Source organism: Mastigoproctus giganteus, chromosome 2 (genome assembly GCF_048544385.1).
Source record: "Mastigoproctus giganteus isolate SK-2022 chromosome 2, ASM4854438v1, whole genome shotgun sequence".
Classification (NCBI taxonomy): Eukaryota; Metazoa; Arthropoda; class Arachnida; order Uropygi; family Thelyphonidae; genus Mastigoproctus; species Mastigoproctus giganteus.
The window spans coordinates 200,702,597-200,722,336 of record NC_143576.1 but is presented as its reverse complement, the minus strand read 5'-3'; the positions used below and the strand labels follow the sequence as shown (position 1 = coordinate 200,722,336).

At 38.2% G+C, this 19,740-nt stretch overlaps 1 protein-coding gene across 1 annotated transcript in view; it reads right to left on the bottom strand.

The window, feature by feature from the left end:
- Window positions 1–19,740, bottom strand: part of LOC150089909 (uncharacterized) — a 56,474-nt gene that overhangs the window by 12,583 nt on the left and 24,151 nt on the right. The window contains exon 5 of the mRNA XM_090390128.1: window positions 16,402–16,480. Within this exon, the coding sequence (XP_090246254.1) occupies window positions 16,402–16,480 (79 nt within the window). The remainder of the gene's footprint in view (window positions 1–16,401; window positions 16,481–19,740) is intronic.

Genomic DNA, 19,740 nt, shown 5'->3' with positions numbered 1-19,740 from the left:
ATTTAAATTCTATACAGTGGGACCAACTGATGATGTTACCAACAGCACATTCAAAATGGGAAGCATTCAAAGAACTTATCTTGGAAGTTACTAGGCTTTACATACCAACTAAGAAATATTGTTCAAGGTTTAGGCCAAAATGGATGTCAGATGAACTAATGAGGCATATGGCAGAGAAGAAAAATGCGTGGGATACTTACAAATTAACACATGACACAGAAGCCTATGATAGATACAAGTTGATATGCAACCAAGTTACAAAGGAGGTTAGGCAGGCGAAGGCAGATTACGAGAAATCCTTGGCAAGGGATGCAAAGAAAAACAGCAAAGAGTTCTTTACTTATGTAAACTCTAGAAGGAAGGGGATGAATCAGATTGGTCCACTTGATATTGATGGGTCAACTGTTGATGATCCTGCTCAGTTAGCTAACAAACTAAATGAATATTTTGCATCGACATTCACACATGAGGAGTTATTCAGCAAGGGGAATGCCAGAGGTGTATTCAACTCTAGCAGTAAGCTACAGAATCTTGAAATAACTGGGAGTAAAGTGGAGGAGAAACTGTTGAAGATAAACACAAGAAAGGCACCCGGGGTGGATGGGATCTATCCAGTAATATTAAAGGAGGCAGCAAAGGAAGTAAGCAAACCCTTAGCCATAGTTATGAGAGCTTCCTTGGACTCAGGGGAGGTACCCATGGACTGGAAATGTGCAAATGTGACCCGAATTCACAAAGGAGGATCAAAGGCTGAAACAAGTAATTATAGACCTGTGAGCTTAACTTCTGTTCCAGGAAAATTAATGGAGGCACTGGTTAAAGAAGCACTGCAGGATCATTTAGACAAGACTTCAGTTATAGCTCAGACACAGCATGGTTTTGTTAAGGGGAAGTCTTGCCTGACCATCTTGATTGGATACTATGATGCAGTCACAAAAGAGCTGGATGCAGGGAATAACTTTGATATTATATACTTGGATCTTAGAAAGGCTTTTGATACTGTTGCACATGGAAGACTGCTACACAAATTGGAGCAGTGTGACATTGGAGGCAAATTGCTGCTATGGATAAAGGGGTGGTTGAGGGGGAGAAGACAGAGTGGTAATCAATGGACACTGCTCATCGTGGACTGATGTTATTAGTGGAGTCGCTCAGGGCTCAGTGTTGGGTCCATTGTTGTTTTCTGTATTTATAAATGATATTGATGATGGTATATCAAGCTTAATGTCCAAGTTTGCAGATGATACAAAGGTTGGCAGGGTTGTCATGGACACTACTGACACTATGCTGCTGCAACAGGATCTGGAAAGGTTGAGCAGATGGGCTGAGAGGTGGCAAATGAAGTTTAACATTGACAAATGTAAAGTACTACACATGGGAAACAGCAACCCCAGAGCTACGTATCAACTCTGTGGTACTACACTGACAGTGGTAGAGAATGAAAGGACTTGGGGGTGGTTGTGCAGGCAGATATGAAGTTCTCTGAGCAGTGCAGACGGGCTGCAAGAGTAGCTCATGGAGTATTGTCAATGATATACAGGAATTTTTCCAGCAGGGATAAGGAGGTGATTATTCCATTGTATAAGGCAATGGTCAGGCCACACCTAGAGTACTGTATACAGGTCTGGAGGCCTCATTTCAAGAAGGATGTAGAGCTGCTGGAACGAGTACAGAGAAGGGCAACAAGATTAGTGAATGGAACAAAGGGGTGCTCTTACGAAGAAAGGCTTAAGTTTTGCAAATTACAGTGTCTGGAGACTAGGCACCAGCGAGGTGATCTGATAGAGGTGTATAAAGCCTTGAATGGTTTAAGCATGCTCAATGCTGATGGGATTCTTCCTCTAGCTCAGAAAAATCACCTGAGAGGGCATAAATTCAAATTGAGGAAAGACAGATGTAGGATAGACGTGCGGAAATTTGCCTTCAGCCAGCGGGTGGTTGGTTGGTGGAACAGACTGCCATCCCTTGTGGTGGAGGTTGATAGTCGAAATAAGTTTAAGGCTTAGCTGGACAGGTATTTTGAACGAATAGAGGGGTGAAGTGGAAGTGGGTTTTTTTTTTTTTTTTTTTTTTTTTTTGGCTGATGCTGCATAAGCTTGCTTTCTTGCATCAAATGCCTCTACTAATGCTAATGCTAAAGAATCTCAAGATACAGGAACCACTAGGTGGCAGTGATCACAGTATGCTGAAGTGGGATTTACTTAAAGAGGTAATTACCATCAGGGGTAAAGGAAAGGAAAGGATTATTGCTTTCGTAAAGGTGACTACGATGGTCTGAGACAGTATTTAAATTCTATACAGTGGGACAAACTGATGATGTTACCAACAGTAAATTCAAAATGGGAAGCATTCAAAGAACTTATCTTGGAAGCTACTAGGTTTTACATAATAAATAAGAAAAATATTGTTCAAGGTTTAGGCCTAAATGGATGTCAGATGAAATAATGAGACATATGGCAGAGAAGAAAAATGCATGGGATATATATAAATTAACACGTCGTAGTAGTAGTAGTAGTGGTGGTGGTGGTGGCGGCATGTGATGCAAGAAAGCAAGTGTATGTGTATGAGCTTATGCAGCATCAGCCAAAAAAAAAAAAAAAAAAAATCACACCATTCCCTCCAAATGCCTGTCCAGTTCCTCAAATTTATTTAACCTCTCAACTTCCACAACGACAGATGGAAGTTTGTTCCAGCAATTAACCACCCGCTGGCTAAAGGCAAATTTCCGCACATCTATTCTACAACTGTCTTTTCTTAATTTGAATTTTTGTCCCCTTAGGTTCGTAATCTGAACAAGTGGAAGGATCCCATCAGAATTCAGCGTGCTCAACCCATTCAAGGCCTTATACACCTCAATCAGATCACCACGCAGGTGCCTAGTCTACAGCCACTGCAATTTGTAGAACTTAAGCCTCTCTTGGTAAGAGGATCGCTTCATTCCCCTCACCAATCTTGCTGCTCTTCTCTGTACATGCTGAAGTAAATCTATATCCTTTCTAAAATGAGGCCTCCAGACCTGTACGCAGAACTCAAGGCGTAGCCTGACCACTGCCTTATACAGAGGGACAATCATCTCATTCTCCCTGCTAGCAAAATTCCTATATATCATTGACAAAACTCCATGACCTGCCCTGGCAGCCTGTCTGCACTGCTGAGAAAACTTCATATCTGACTGCACAATTACTCCCAAGTCTTTTTCATTTTCTACCAACTTAAGTGTAGCACCACACAGTTGGTACGTTTCTCTGGGGTTACTTATATGCAGTACTTTGCATTTGTCAAGGTTAAACTTCAGTTGCCACTTCTTAGCCCATCTGCCCAAAATATCCAGATCCTGTTGCAGTAGCACACTGCCATTACTGTCATTAACAACCCTGCCAACCTTTGTATCATCTGCAAACTTCGACATTAAGCCTGATATACCTTCATCAATATTATTGATAAATATACAAAACAACAGTGACCGAAGACTGAACCCTGTGGGACTCCACTAATAACATTAGTTCAAGAAGAGCAGCACCCATTGATTACCACCCTCAGTCTTCTCCCACTTAACCATCCTTTTATCCATTGTAGCAACTTACCCTTAATACCATTCTGCTCCAATTTGTACAATAGTCTTCCATGCGCAACAGCATCAAAAGCTTTCCTGAAATCCAAATATCAGACTGATCCACTATGATATCAAAATTATTTTTTGCATCCAGTTCCTTTGTAACCACATTATAATATCCTATCAAATTTGTCAGACAAGACTTTCCCTTAACAAACCCATGCTGTGTCTGAATTATTGCTGCAGTCTTGTCTAGATGATCCTGCAATGCATCTTTAACCAGTGACTCCATTATTTTACCCGGAACAGAAGTTAAACTAACTTCTGACACACAAGCCTATGTAATAAGTTGATATAAGTTGATTTGTAACCAAGTTAGAAAGGAAGTTAGGCAAGCGAAGGCAGATTACGAGAAATCTTTGGCAAAGGATACAAAGAAAAATAGCAAAGAGTTCTTTACTTATGTAAACTCAAGAAAGAAGGGGATGAATCAGATTGGTCCACTTGATATCGATGGTGTACCAATGAATATTTTCCATCGACATTAACACACGAGGAGTTATTCAGCGAGGGGAATGCCAGAGGGGTATTCAACTCTGGCAGTAAGCTAGTTAATCTTGTAATAACTGAGAGTAAAGTGGAGGAGAAATTGTTGAAGATAAACACAAGAAAGGCACCTGGGGTGGATGGAATCTATCCAGTTATATTTAAGGAGGAAACAAAGGAAGTAAGCAAACCCTTAGCCATAATTATGAGAGCTTTCTTGGACTCAGGGGAGGTCCCCACAGACTGGAGATGTGCAAATGTGACCCCAATTCACAAAGGAGGATCAAAGGCTGACACAAGTAATTATAGCCCTGAGTTTAGCTTCTGTTCCAGGAAAATTAATGGAGGCACTTGTTAAAGAAGCACTGCAGGACCATCTAGACAAGACTTCAGTTATAGCTCGGACACTGCATGGCTTTGTTAAGGGGAAGTCTTGCCTTACCAATTTGATTGGATACTATGATGCAGTCACAAAAGAACTGGACGCAGGGAATAACTTTGATATTATATACTTGGATCTTAGAAAGGCTTTTGATACTGTTGCACACGGAAGCCTGCTGCACAAATTGCAGCAGTGTGGCATTGGAGGCAAATTGCTGCTATGGATAAAGGGATGGTTGAGAGGGAGAAGGCAGAGATTGGTTATCAATGGACACTGCTCATCGTGGACTAATGTTATTAGTGGAGTCCCTCAGGGTTCAGTGTTGGGTCCATTATTTTTTTCTGTATTTATAAATGATATTGATGATGGTATGTCAAGCTTAAAATCTAAGTTTGCAGACGATACAAAGGTTGGCAGGATTGTTAAGGACACTACTGACACTATGCTGCTGCAACAGGATCTGGAAAGGCTGAGCAGATGGGCTGAGAGGTGGCAAATGAAGTTTAAAATTGACAAATGTAAAGTACTATGTATGGGAAACAGCAACCCCAGAGCAACGTACCAACTCTGTGGTACTACACTGACAGTGGTAGAGAATGAAAGGACCTGGGGGTGGTTGTGCAGGCAGATATGAAGTTCTCTGAGCAGTAGAGACGGGCTGCAAGAGTAGCTCATTGTGTACTGTCAATGATATATAGGAATTTTTCTAGCAGGGATAAGGAGGTGATTATTCCCTTGTATAAGCAATGGTCAGGTCACACCTAGAGTACTGTATACAGGTCTGGAGGCCTCATTTCAAGAAGGATGTAGAGCTGCTGGAACGAGTACAGAGAAGGGCAACAAGATTAGTGAATGGAACAAAGGGTTGCTCTTATGAAGAAAGGTTTAAGTTTTGCAAATTACAGAGTCTGGAGACTAGGCACCGGCAAGGTGATCTGATAGAGGTGTATAAAGGCTTGGATGGTTTGAGCATGGTCAATGCTGATGGGATTCTGCCTCTTGCTCAGAATAATCACCTGAGAGGGCATAAATTCAAATTGAGGAAAGACAGATGTAGGATAGATATGCAGAAATTTGCCTTTAGCCAGCGGGTAGTTGGTTGGTGGAACAGACTTGCATCCCTCGTTGTGGAAGTTGATAGCCTAAATAAATTTAAGGCTCAGCGGGACAGGTATTTCGAATGAACGGAGGGGTGAAGTGAAAGTTTTTTTTTTTTGTTGTTTTTTTTGGCTGATGCTGCATAAGCTTGCTTTCTTGCATCATATACCTCTACTAATGCTAATGCTAATTTAATAAAAGAATTAGTATTAGTAGTAGCGAATGATGCAAGAAAACAAGTTTATATAGCATCAGATAAAAAACAAAACAAAACATAATCCAACTATCTATCCCCCCAACAGTATGTCTCTAGCTCTTTAAATTTATTAAAGCTATCAGTTTCACACAATAACAACAAATGGAAGTTTGTTCCAGCAATCAACCACCCACTTGCTAAAGGCAAACTTTCACACATCTATTTTGCAATCATTATTCCATTTGAATTTATCCCCCCCATGCATGTAGTCTGAGCAAGAGGAAGAATCCCATCACCAATGAAGTTGCTCAATTCTTCAGACTTAAACACCTAAATCATATCACCCTGAAGGTGCCTAGTCATCAGATATTGCAATTTGCAGAACTAAAGTCTTTCTTGGTAAGAGAACTTCATTGTTCCCCTCATAAATCTTGCTGCCCTTCTCTAAATCCATTCCAGTAGCTCTACATTCTTCCTAAAATGAGGCCTCCAGACCTGTGTGCAATACTGAAGATGTGGCCCGTCCACTGCTTGATAAAATGTGATAATCACCTCCCTATCCCTGCTAGCAAAATTACTGTATATCATTGAAAAAAGCCTGATGAGCTGACCTGGAAGCCTCTCTGCACTGTTCATAGAATTTCATATCTGACTGCACAATTACCCTCAAATCCTTTTTCATTTTCCACTACCCTGAGTGTAGTATTACACATTTCGCACATTATTCCGAGATTACTTTGCCATTTCTCTGCCCATCTATATAATTTTTCTAGATCTTGTTACAGTAGCATTCTATTATTAACAACACTGCCGACCTTTGTATCATCTGCAAATTTAGACATTAAATCTGATATATTTTCAATATCATTAATAAATACAGAAAACAACAATGGGCCCAGTACAATGAACCCTTGGTGACCTCACTAATAACTTTAGTTGGTAAAGAGCAATGTCCATTGATAATCACACTGTCTTTTCCTGCTCAACCATCCCTTTAACCATAACCGTAACTAACCATTAATACCACGCTGCTCCACATTGCACAGGAGTCTTTTATGTGGAACTGTATCAAAAGCTTTCCTGAAATCCAGGTATATGATATCAAAATTACTTTCAGCCTCTAGTTTCTTGGTGACTGCATCACAATATCCAATCAAATTGGTCAGACAAGATTTACCCTTAACAAATGTATCCTGTGGCTGATGTATAACTACATTCTGTCTAGATGTTCCTACATTACATCTTTAATTAGCGACTCCATTATTTTCCCTAAAGCAGAAGTTAAGCTAAAAAGTCTGTAATTACTCACATCACCTTTTCATCCCTCTTTGTGAATTGGGGACACATTCACACAACTCCAGTCTGCGGTGAGCTCTCCTGAATCCAAGGATGCTCTCATAATTATGGCTAAGGGTTTGCGTACTATCTTTGCTGCCTCCCTTAATATAATTGGATAGATCCCATCTACCCAAAGTACCCTTTTCTTATGTTTTTTCCTAATAAAAACAACAATTTTTCAACAATTTTTCTTTGACTTTCTTTTCAGTTATTACAAAATCATTTAGCTCCCTATTAGTGTTTGATAAACTACTGGCCTCCACTTCCCTAAAGAATTCTTCATGTGTGAATATATAGATGCAAAATACTTATTCAGTTTGTCAGCAACCTGAGGAGGATCACCAACAGTTGAACCATTGATATCAAGTGGACCAATGTGATTCTTCCTCTTCCTTGCAGTTTTTACTTAAGTAAAGAACTCTCTGATGTTTTTCTTTGCATCCTTTGCCAAAGATTTCTAATAAGCTGCTTTAGTTTGTATAACCTGTTTTGACTTGATTACAGACTCTTGTTGTTTGTTTGTTATTTGGTTTTTAGGAGCATTAGCAACTAAGGGCATATTGCTCCGGGGATATGCGATAGTCATTCCCTGACTTTTCTGCATCCTCTGTATTTGGTGGGCATGGGCTCGAACCCCGGTCTAATCAAGAAGCGTGTGCTACGCACTGCTACTCCTGCCCACCTGGCTACAGACTCTTGCCTAGGCTTCTGAATCACTAGATAATTTTAATTTATACACAAACTATTGGAGGGAATGAATAGGTGAAATGGGAGGAATAAGCTTGCTTTTTTGCATCATTTGCCACTGCTAATGCTAATGTATCACATGCATTTTTCTTCTCTGCAATGAGTTTCATTAGTTCATCTGACATCCATTTAGGTCTCCACTAAGTCTTGCACAGTATTTCTTGGTTGGTATGAAAAGCCTAGTAGGTTCTATAATTATTTCATTGAATGCTTCCCATTTAGAATTTGCTTAGGGTAACATCATCAGTTGGTTCCATTGTAGTCTCCTTTACAAAAGAAAAAACCTCTTCCCTTTACTCTTGATGGTAGTTACATCTACAAGTAAATTAAACATGATCAATATACAACAACGGTGCTATATTGATCTTATGAGTTAACTATAAAGTACACAGGAATAATTTTTATTAGAAAAAAAATCATGATAGCAATGCAGTTTAAAAAGAGCACTGGAGTTGTGTATAGAGAATGATTATTACTGTATAATTTAAATAGAATTAATCAATCAAGAAGAAACACTTTTATGGCTTATAACTGGTTCACCCCCAACTTCTTCTACAAGTCAAACTGCAATAAAATTAACATAAATCTGCATATTTATTACTGGAAATGACTTAAGAAAGAATACAAAGGGTTTTCTCAGGCAATAAATTAATTAAACTATTATAAACAAACATCACTTTTATGTAATGGGAGTTCCACTGGTAAAATATATGTTAAATAGTGTACTATATTTAACTTCATATACAGTATACATTAAATATATGTGAAATCTGAAAAATACTCCATTATTGCACATTTTACTTTCAAAAGTTATACAGTCTGTCCTCGTATAACACGTGTTTGCATTACACGAATTCGATCATACACGATTTATAAATAGGGGAACAATGTCGCATATAACACGAACGTAATTCGCTTATGCACGATTCGCCTTTGTGTTTACAATAAATGACAGTCGAACGCGGCGAAATCACCACAACTGAAAACAACACAGTAGGAATGAAGAGAGGATTCTGAAAATTTGTTTTTATGATTTCGTGGAAGGGGAAACACATTTAACATAATAACGTAAAAATCAACAGAATTTCAGCTACTGTATCGGTATTACTGTATTGCAAATGTAATTAGATCGACTTTTACTACCCATTTATAACGACTCCACTAGCAGGAACCACCAATAAAAGGAAACTGCAAATTGTTTTTATTGTTTTATGGTAGTGACTTCCAGAAATGCGCTTTAGTAAAACATAAGCATGTAATATGTGAGAATAGTGTGTTTACGCCTTTACTGCATTTATTCAGTTGTACACGGGCGTTGCATCGTTTATTCAGTTGCTACTTGTTTGCTGTGCGTTTATGTATATGAAGCTTGCCTCCTCATTTTTGTTCATTTTATAAGTGTGCTCTATTCTCAAAAAAAAATGAGTAAAATACTTGAAAAAAGTGTGAAAAGGAAGCGTTCTGGTGAAAATACTTCAGAGAGAAAAAGAAAAGCAATATCAATAGAAGAAAAATATGAAATTGTGAAACGCTTTGACCGGAATGAGAGAACATGCGATACTGTGCGTGCTACAGGCCTAAATGAGGGAACGCTGAGAACAATTAGAAAGAATGCAGAAAAAATAAAAGCAACTTTCATAGCAGGAACAACACAAAGTGTAACAAAATCAGTTAGATCAAGACACAAAGAACTGGAAGAGATGGAACGTCTTTTATCTGTTTGGATAGAAGATCAAACAAAGAAGAGATCAGGAACAAGTTTGCTTACGATAAAAGCAAAGGCATTGGCAATATTTGAAGACCTCAGAAATAAAGCTGAAAACCCTCAAGAAGTGCCTCCCTTTACTGCCAGTAGTGGCTGGTTCAACAATTTCAGGAAACGTCACGCTTTCCATAATGTGAAATTATCAGGTGAAGCTGCGAGTGCAGATGAAGCAGCAGCAAAGGCATTTCCGCCGATACTGAAAAAACTAATTGAGGAAGAGGGCTATACACTGGACCAAATTTTCAACTTTGATGAAACTGGACTGTATTGGAAAAAAATGCCATCACGAACATATATCTCAAGAGAGGAAGCACGAGCTCCAGGCTTCAAGGCTGCTAAGGATAGGTTTACCGTTATGTTAGGAGCAAATGCAAGTGGCGACTTGAAACTGAAGCCTGTTATTGTTTATCATGCAGCTAATCCACGAGCGTTAAAAGGGATCACAAGGACTACCCTGGGTGTTTACTTTAGGAACAGCAGAAGAGGATGGATGACAGGGCAGATCTTCACTGAACTTCTACTACATGTGTTTGAGGATGTGTTTCGAAGCTACTGCAAAAAGAAAAATTTGAATTTTAAGATTTTAATTATTTTGGACAATGCACCAAGTCACCCTCCAACCCTTGCTGAACTGTCACCAAACATCAAAATCCTGTTTTTACCGCCTAACACAACATCTCTTATCCAGCCACTTGACCAAGGAGTAATTGCTGTTTTTAAGCACTATTACACAAGACGGACATTTAAGATGCTGATAGCAGAAACAGAGGGCGAAAATGCACCAACAGTTAAAGACTTCTGGAAGCGATTCAACATTAAGAATGCAATTTACATAATTGTGGAGGCTTGGAACGAAGTGACAAAAGAATGCTTACATGGTGGGTGGCGGCCACTTTTACCAGATTTTATTCGTGATTTTAAAGGCTTTGATCCTGTAAATGAGCTTCCTAAATTAAAAGCACATTGTGTTGCCCTCGCAAAGCAGGTTGGCTTTGAGGAATTGGAGGAAGATGATTTAGAAGAGTTGCTTCAGTCTCATGAAGAAGAACTTTCAACTGAAGAACTGCAACAACTTGTTGCTGGAGGGCAGGTGGAAGATGAGAAAGACGACGAAGTTGAATGCCTGAACACCACCATAAAACCGCTTTGTACTTCAGAGTTATCTTCAGTTTTAAATTCATTTGAGAAAAGTATGCAATGGCTAGAAGATAACGATTATAATGCAGAAAGAAGCAGAAGAGCACTTTATACAATTCGGTCTGCTTTGGAGCCATATAAGCAGCTGCTTTGTGAAAGGAGGAAGACTGCGAAACAACAGAAACTAGATGTCTTTTTTTATGAAAACACCCAAGAAAAATACAGAAAATGAGCCGCAGCCCTCTAGTTCTGGTGTGACCACATTTCGTCCAAAGTCTTCATCGGCATCTCCTCCACCTCCCAATTCCGATAATGATGACAACCTGCCGCCACTTTCCTCATAATTACGCTGCTTCAACCCTTTCTCAAGCCCTTTCCCTTAAGCTGTCTTCATTTACTTTTCTAAATCTAAATTCAAATGATTAAATTATTAATTTTACATTTTTCAACTGTAACTGTTTTATTACGATTATTTATTGTGTTTGGTAATGTTTTGGTTAAAAATGTGTGTCCAATCTTGGGTGGTCGGCACCTAACCCTATATTTTCCATAGGGCCTGTTGTTTATATTGCACGATTTTGCATTGCACGAGGATTTCTAGGAACGCAACTATCGTGTTATACGAGGACCGACTGTACTTTGAAAGTTGTGAATAAGTTCATAAGATTGAGATACGAGTTCATAAATTGGATATCCAGTGTCAAAAATTTTTTTTTTTTTTTTGTTCATAACAAAAAAGTTTGTAAACCAGAAGCTCATTGTATATTGAACTAACAATGGAAGAAATGGCAAAACCATATTACAAATGAGGAAATAAGAAATATTCTTTTGGTAAGAAATATCCAAGCACAGGTAAGTGAAATACACTTAAAATATTATGGATGTGTGCAACGGATGAAAGAAGAGAGATTAACTAAACAGATCATCAAAGCAAAAATGAAAGCAACAGACTAAGAGAAAAGTAGATCTATTGCCCTTGAGGCTGTCACAAACATTTTCTCAGGTAAGACAAGGTGGGCTTGCCTAGGAGTCTGAAATGCTGATGGAACTGATATTCATTTGACATTTGTGTCATGGACTGAATTTTGGCGAAGTTCAGTCATTCTGCAACAACCAAATCTTCTGCGTGCGCCTTCAGGATGGTGAGGGTTTAGCAACCCTGGGTATAACACTCCCCCCCCCAGGTGTGAACCAATGTAAGCAGGAGTAGAGTTGTAGCATCAACACCACAACAGAGGACTGCACTCCCTCTGTGTTACCAGGTGGTAGATGACACTCATCAACTGATGCAATACCACAACTTTGGTTATTGGAGGCTTGAAGTGGTGAAAACCATGTCTAGCCTCCACAGCAAGCTCTGGCAGCCTCCCACTCTTCCATCACGCAGCATGATTGATGTTCTTTGAGGTTATGATGGGCATCATGGCAATATCCAATCTTCCTTACATTTTGAAGGTACATTACATACATTCTGAAATGTTGTTTGCAGGCCAGCGATTAGCCAGTTCATTGGACTGAACCTATTAACCTCTCTAGGAGGCATCAGTATAATTTTGCTGCTTCCACTGCCAGATAGTGACTGGAGGGAGTCAGAGTAATGTGTATGCTAGGGAATCTCCTCTTTTCAATCTTCTCTTGCTTAAAATCTTTCTATCCCATTCTGTCAAATTCATTCATTGCCTCTATCATTCTACCAATCACTTGAAACTCTGACTTCCTTTCTTTGAAACTTGACTTTCTCCAGTCTCACTTTCCTAACAGTCAGGTAATTTTAATTAAAATGTTCACAACTGCAGCTGGCTTAACATTTTCCAGTCACATGGATCCAGCTGGTTGAGATGCTATGGTTTTTGCAATTACTAATGGCCTTTCTCAGAATGTTCACTTATCTACCAGCATACCAGACAATCCTAACCACACAACCAACACTTGATCTTTTTCTCATGAACAATCCTTCCAAGTAAATGGTGAAGGTAAGTGGCCCTCTAGGCATTTCAGATCATAACTTAGTGGTGATCTATTCTCCAATGGAGCCTTTCTCTTCTGACTATTCTGAACTTAATGTTGTTTGACATTACAAGAATGCAAAAATGGGATAATCTGCAACAAAATTTTTATTCCTGTTTTCCTTGTTTGGATCATTGTTTTAAATCTTCTGATGTCACTGTTTGCGCAGATCATGTCAGTAAAATTATTTTTGTAGGGATGGTTTGTTTGTAGGTTGTTTGTTATTTGGTTTTTAGGAGCATTAGCAACTAAGGCTATACTGCTCTGGACATATGCGGTGGTCATCCATTGACCTTTCCGCACCCTCCATATTTGGTGGTCACAGGCTCAAACCCCGGTCTAATCAAGAAGCGCGTGCTACGTACTGCTGCTCCTGCCCACCTGGCTACGGAGGTGCCATAGGGATGGTATCCTTTATTCCATATCATTCCTTAAAATCTCATCCTTTATCTAAACCTCAGTTTTTCAATAAACGTGCAAAGGCTGTTCAAGATAAGAATGTTGAATATAGAAATTGGCTTGCATCCAAATCCCCAGGTTCATTTTCTGCCTATACCAAAGCTCACAATTGTAAAGCATCATTAATCAGTTCAAACTGTAATTCAAACTGGATAAGAGGATAAAGCTTGCTTCTTGTCCAAATGGTAGTTGAGCATTTTGGTCCCTTGCCAAAACTATTAACTGTAATTTTTTTCTGCCTCTTCTCCCACCTCTGTTAAAACCAGATGGTTCTATTGCCACCTCAGCTAAAGATAAAGCCAACCAGCTACCATCCTACTAACTCTTGCATTGACATTCTTAGTAAACCATTTCCTACTTTTCTAGTATTGAATTTCCATTCAATTCTTCCTGTGGTCTTCTGTCAAAAGAATTTTGAACAGTCTTGATGCCAAGGAAGTCCAGGTCCTGATAGTATTTCTCCACTTCCAACCTACGTTCCTAAGCTTACTCCTGTTCTATGTTGCTTTTTTACTCTCTTATTCCACTGGTGTTTTTCTTTCTGCTTAGAAATTCTCTTTTCCCTCCAATCCAATTGTCTTCTCCCATTGCACTTATCTCTACTCCATTACTTTAGTAATGGAGTAGAGATAAGTGCAGTTTAAGAATTGGTGGTTAAGGGATTTCTCCATTACTAAAGTAATGGAGAAATTCCTTAACCACCAATTCTTAAACTATTTAGAAACCTTCCATCTGATCAATGATTGCCAATATGAATTCCTTTCAGTCTCGATCCTCTGGCAATATACTGGCTTATGTTACCCATCTATGAAAAAATTTAATGGAAAAGTTGGTTAAACTCAAGTTCCTCTTATACACTGAAAAAAAAAAGAAATCTTATCTGTAGTTTTTCTGATGATAGCACACTGCATTCCACTTCCGGTTTGTGAAACCTTGCCCTGCATAAACAGCTTCAACTTCTCGAATATCCATTACCCATTCCTTAAATGCTGATCTCGAGTGGGGCAAAGGTAACTTAGTTAATTTCAATCCTGTCTTATATCTCGCAAAAAGAATTCTTCTGCTCCTATGCTTATCTTCAAGACTGTTCCAGATGTGGGGTAGTGCCCCCATAACCTTTCTCAGGCTTCTAGACTCCATTCAAAAGAGGGCAGTTAGATTAATCAATGACCCATTTCTTACAAAGTCTCTTCATTCTCTGTCTGATAGATGTTCTGTTTCTGCTGCATGCCTTTTCTACAGATACTTCCATGGCCACTGTTCTTCTAAATTGCTTCTATACAAGCAGTTATCGCTTTACTAGTTTTTTTTCCTTCAAGTATCAAGTATCAACAAAATCGAAAATATGATCATTAATTGCAAAAAATGAATGTTATACATTCATAAATACCACATTTCAAGCCACATGCGTAGCTGTACAATACAGTGTACCCTGCTTTATGATATTAATCCATTCCAGAGATACCATCGCATCGTTAAAATATTGTAATGTGAACCCAATAATACATTGTTTTTTGGTAATTCGTTCCATGACCTCGGAAGTTGAAATTTTCACTATATAACTAAGCTATCTATCTCTCTAACAGGTCATTTTTATAGTATAAATTGTATTAGTTATGAATTCAAATCATTAAAATGCACTACATGTTCATCATTATCATATGTTCTGTTTTAAGAACCAATTTTGAAAGGTTTTGTGATATTTTTCTAAAGCACATTTCTGGAGGCCATGACCATAAAACAATAAAAACAATTTGCATTTTCCGGTTTATTGGGCTTTTCTGTTACTGTAAGCAATTATAAATGGGTAGTAAACTCCATGTTATTGCCTTTGCGAAAATACTGATAGCTGGAATTGTTGTATTTTACGTTATTATGGTGTAATGAGTTTCCCCTTCCATGAAATCTTCAATCGTATAAAAAACAAATAAATTTTCAGAATCTTCTCTTCATTCCTTTTTTTTTTAAAGCTTTTAAACTTATTACTCCACGGCAATTGTGTTAGTTGCAATTTGTGAGTTCCATTAAAAAATGATTATGCATGCTACTGAAATTTACAAAGAAAAGAGAATATTATCTTGAAAACAAATGCCTCTTGAAGCATTTCTGAAGAAGACGACTCCTTGTGCAACAAACCAACGAGTGTCGAGCCAATAGTGATCAAAGAGTGTGCATTTAGTCAATGACGATGAATAAACATTTTTTATCATTTGTAAGTCATAAATAATTTCTTTATTATTGTAATTTGTTTGATTTTACATGCTACGTTTTCATTTCTTCGGATCATTGTTTAAACAAACTAATTTGCTAACTAATTTCATTGTTGAGAATGCAGACCCTATTTTTAACATTATGTTTATGGAAAATAAATTCCCGCTTTACAGGTGCGCGGAATGAATTAACTCAAAGTCAGGAACTACCTGTAATCCCCCCCTCTCTTCCAAACCAGTCCGAACACATGCCACAACCAGTCAGCATCCTTTTACTGTCAAACTTCAAACTCACAGAACCAGCTTTTCTTCTTCCTCATTCATTCCTTCAACTTCCATTTTCTGAAACAATCTCCCTTCACTCTTATTTCCTGAAAATTCTAATCTACAGAAATTTAAGTCTAATGTCAATAAATATCCTCTTTCATCTCATCCTCATGTGGAAATAAGTACTGTAGATTCTAATACCTTTCGTGTTTAGGGTTTTCATATATTAAAAAAAAAAGTCATGCAAAATTGGAGGAAGGAGGGACTATTTTGGCTAGGGTTAAAGATCTCACCTAAAACAGTAAAAGGAAGTCTAATGGGGACTGAAGTGTCATCATAATAACCCATACACCCACTGAATAAAAAAAGTGGATGAGGATTTTTTTTTTTTTTTTTTTTTGGTTTTTATGTACCTGAAGTCAAAGAAGATACATCCTCTGAAATACAGTATTTCCATTTAATAATATGTATAACATACTGTGTCAGTGATTAAAACAGTATTTTATTCACATAATGCAGAGTATTGTTTTTATTCAGCTGTTATTTGTAGCAGCTATATGCTCTCAAAATGTATACAACAAATGTCTAATTGTAACAAAATGAAAATAATTGCAAGTGTATACTTGTAATTATTTTCATCTGTTTAGAAAACTTCGGTGTATACTTTCTCATTAAGAGTACTTTATTATTGTATACCTTTACTGAATAATCTGGATCACTCTTTATGCTCTGATACATGGCACAATCCATCCCATGATGATATTTTACACCACAGCTGTAAGGAGAATTAAAAATATCAAATAAATAAAATCTTAAATTATGCATTTTAGTACAATCAATATTAATATATACATACTGAAAAATATCACAAATCTTTCCTCATAAGATACTAGGTGACCTATGTGACATCATACACCAGTGCTTCTGTATTTCGCAAGCATATGGAAAATGTAAGGATGGGTTCCTGATCACAACTTCAAAAGAGCCATTTCTAAAATCTAAGGTCTTTATGTAATAACATCACAAAATCTAAGGAAGTACATCTAGCTGACATGTATGGACAGTGCAATGTTCAGTCTGTTTGGTATAATATAAACATTGGGAAAGGAAAAATGAGAGTGGGAGTGAGTTATAGGCCTAATGAGACTCTGATCAGTACAATGAACAGTTTTACAGAGAAATAGAGTGGGTCAGTAAATCAGAATGTATTGTAATGGGGGATTTTAACTTTCCACATATTAACTGGAACTTGTGGGTTGGTCACTTGCATGCTAGCAAAACTTTTGTGCATTTATTGGAGGATTGTTTTCTACAGCAACATGTTTGAGTGGCAACCAGATGGAGTAATATTCTTGATCTGATTATCGGCAGTAATTATTCATTCATAAAAAAACTGCAGATAAAGGAACCATTAGGTGACAGTGACCATAGTGTACTGATGTGGGATTTACTTAAAGATGTAACTACCATCAAGGGTAAAGGGAAGGGTTTTTGTTTTCATAAATGTGACTACAGTGGTCTCAGAGTTTTTAAATTCTACACAGTGGGATCAACTGATGATGTTACCAACGGTGAATTTTAAATGGGAAGCCTTCAGAGACTTAATCTTGGAGGCTACTAGGCTTCTCATACCAACTAAGAAATACTGTTCAAGGTTCAGGCTTAAAAGGATGTCAGATGAATTAACGAGGCTCATGGCAGAGAAGAAAAATGCATGGGATGAGTATAAATTATCAGGTGATACAGAAGCCTAAGGCAGATATATGCTAGTCTGTAATCAAGTCACAAAGGAGGTTAGGCAGGCAAAGGCAGATTATGAGAAATCTTTGGCAAAGAATGCAAAGAAAAACAGCAGAGTGCTTTACTTGTGTAAACGCTAGAAGGAAGGGGATGAATCAGATTGGTCAACTTAGAATAGATGGTTCGATTATTGATGATGCTGCTCAAGTAGTTGATAAACTGAATGAGCACATGAGTTGTTCAAGGAGGAGAATGCCAGAAGTTTATCAAACTCTAACAGAGAGCTAAGTGATTTGTAATAACTGAGAGCAAAGTGGAGGAGAAATCGTTGAAGTTAAACATAAAAAAGGCACCTGGGGCAGATGGAATCTATCCAGTTATATTGAAGGCAGCAGCAAGGGAAGTAAGCAAACACTTTGCATAATTATGAGAGCATTCTTAGAGTCAGGGGCAGTCCCCATGAACTGGAGATGTGCAAATGTATCCCCAATTTGCAAAGCGGGTGAAAAGGGTGACACAAATAATTATAGACCTGTTAGTTTAACTTCTTTTCTGGGGAAATTAATAATGGAGTCGCTGGTTAAAGAGATGATACAGGGTCACCTAGACAAGACTGCAGTAATAGTTCTGATACAGCATGGGTTTGTTAAGGGGAAGCCTTGCCTGACCAATTTGATTGGATACTACGATGTGGTCACAAAGGAACTGGATACAAAAAATAATTTTGATATCATATACTTGGATTCCAGGAAAGCTTTTGATACTGCACAATGAAGACTGCTGTATAACATTGGAGTTGTATGGCATTAAGGGCAAGTTGCCGCAATGGATAAAGGGATGGCTGAGTGGGACACGGCAGAGAGTGGTAATAAATGGACACTGCGCTACGTGGACTAATGTTATTAGTGGAGACCCCAGGGTTCGGTGCTGGGCCCATTGTTGTTTTTTGTATTTATCAATGATATCGATGAAGGTATATCAGGCATAACGTCCAAGTTTGCAGATGATACAAAGGTTGGCAGGGTTGTTAATGAGAGTAAAGACAGTATGCTACTGGAACAGGATCTAGAAAAGTTAGGCAGATGGGCTGAGAAGTGGCAATTGAAGTTTAACATTGACAAATGCAAATACTGCATATTACCAATACTGCATATTACCAACTGTGTGTTACTACACTAATGGTGGTGGAGAATAAAAAAGACATGGGGATACTCTTGCAGTCAGATATGAAGTTCTCTGAGCAGTGCAGATGGGCTGCCAGAGCAAGTCATGGAGTTTTGTCAATGATATATAGGAATTTTTCTAGCACATATAAGGAGGTAATTATCCTTTTGAGGTAAGCAACAAGACTGGCAAGGGGAACAAATGGGTGCTCTTACCAAGAAAGGTTCAAGTTCTGTAAATTGCAGCATCTGAAAACTAGGCACCTGCAAGGTGATCTGAGTTGTATAAGGCCTTGAATGGTTTGAGCGGGCTCAATGCTGATGGGATTCTTCTTCTTGCTTAGATTACAAATATCATCATCATCAGCCATTTTCAATCCACTGCAGGATGAAGGCCTCTCCAGCAACTTTCCAGTTCCTTCTGTTTTGAGCACTGGCCATCCATTTACTACCCACAAACTCATGAATTTCATCTATCCATCTCCGCCTTTGTCTTCCAGGTTTTCTAGCTCCTCTTGGATACCATTCTGTTATTTTCTTAGTCCATCTGTCATCATGTCTTCGAGCTATGTGTCCTGCCCAAGACCATTTTAGTTCTTTAGTTTTGATAAGAATATCCTTTACTTGAGTTTGCTGCCTAATCCATGTGTTTCTCTTCTTATCTAACAGTCTGATTCCCAATATAATTCATTCCATTCTTTTGGTGAGTGCCCAAGTTTCACTTCCATAAGTCATGGTGGGGAATATACATTGGTTCATTATTTTACGTTTCAGACAAACTGGGATATTGCTCTTCAGTATGTGACTATATTTCCTGAATGCTATCCATCCAACAGTTATTCTTCTCTTGACTTCCAGCCATTTATCATTATTACAGCTAATAACTTGTCCCAGATAAGTATATGACTCCCCCTTTTCAATTACTGCTCCTTCAATCATTATTTCCCTTTCCGTGGCATACTTGTTCATCATTACTTTTGTTTTAGCCATATTCATCTTTAGTCCAAAATCCTTACTAACTGTGCATAACTGATTAAGATTTTCCTCTAATTCTTTGGGATCGTGGCTTATGACCACAATGTCATCTGCAAATCGTAAATGGTTTAGGTACTCTCCGTTCACACTGACTCCT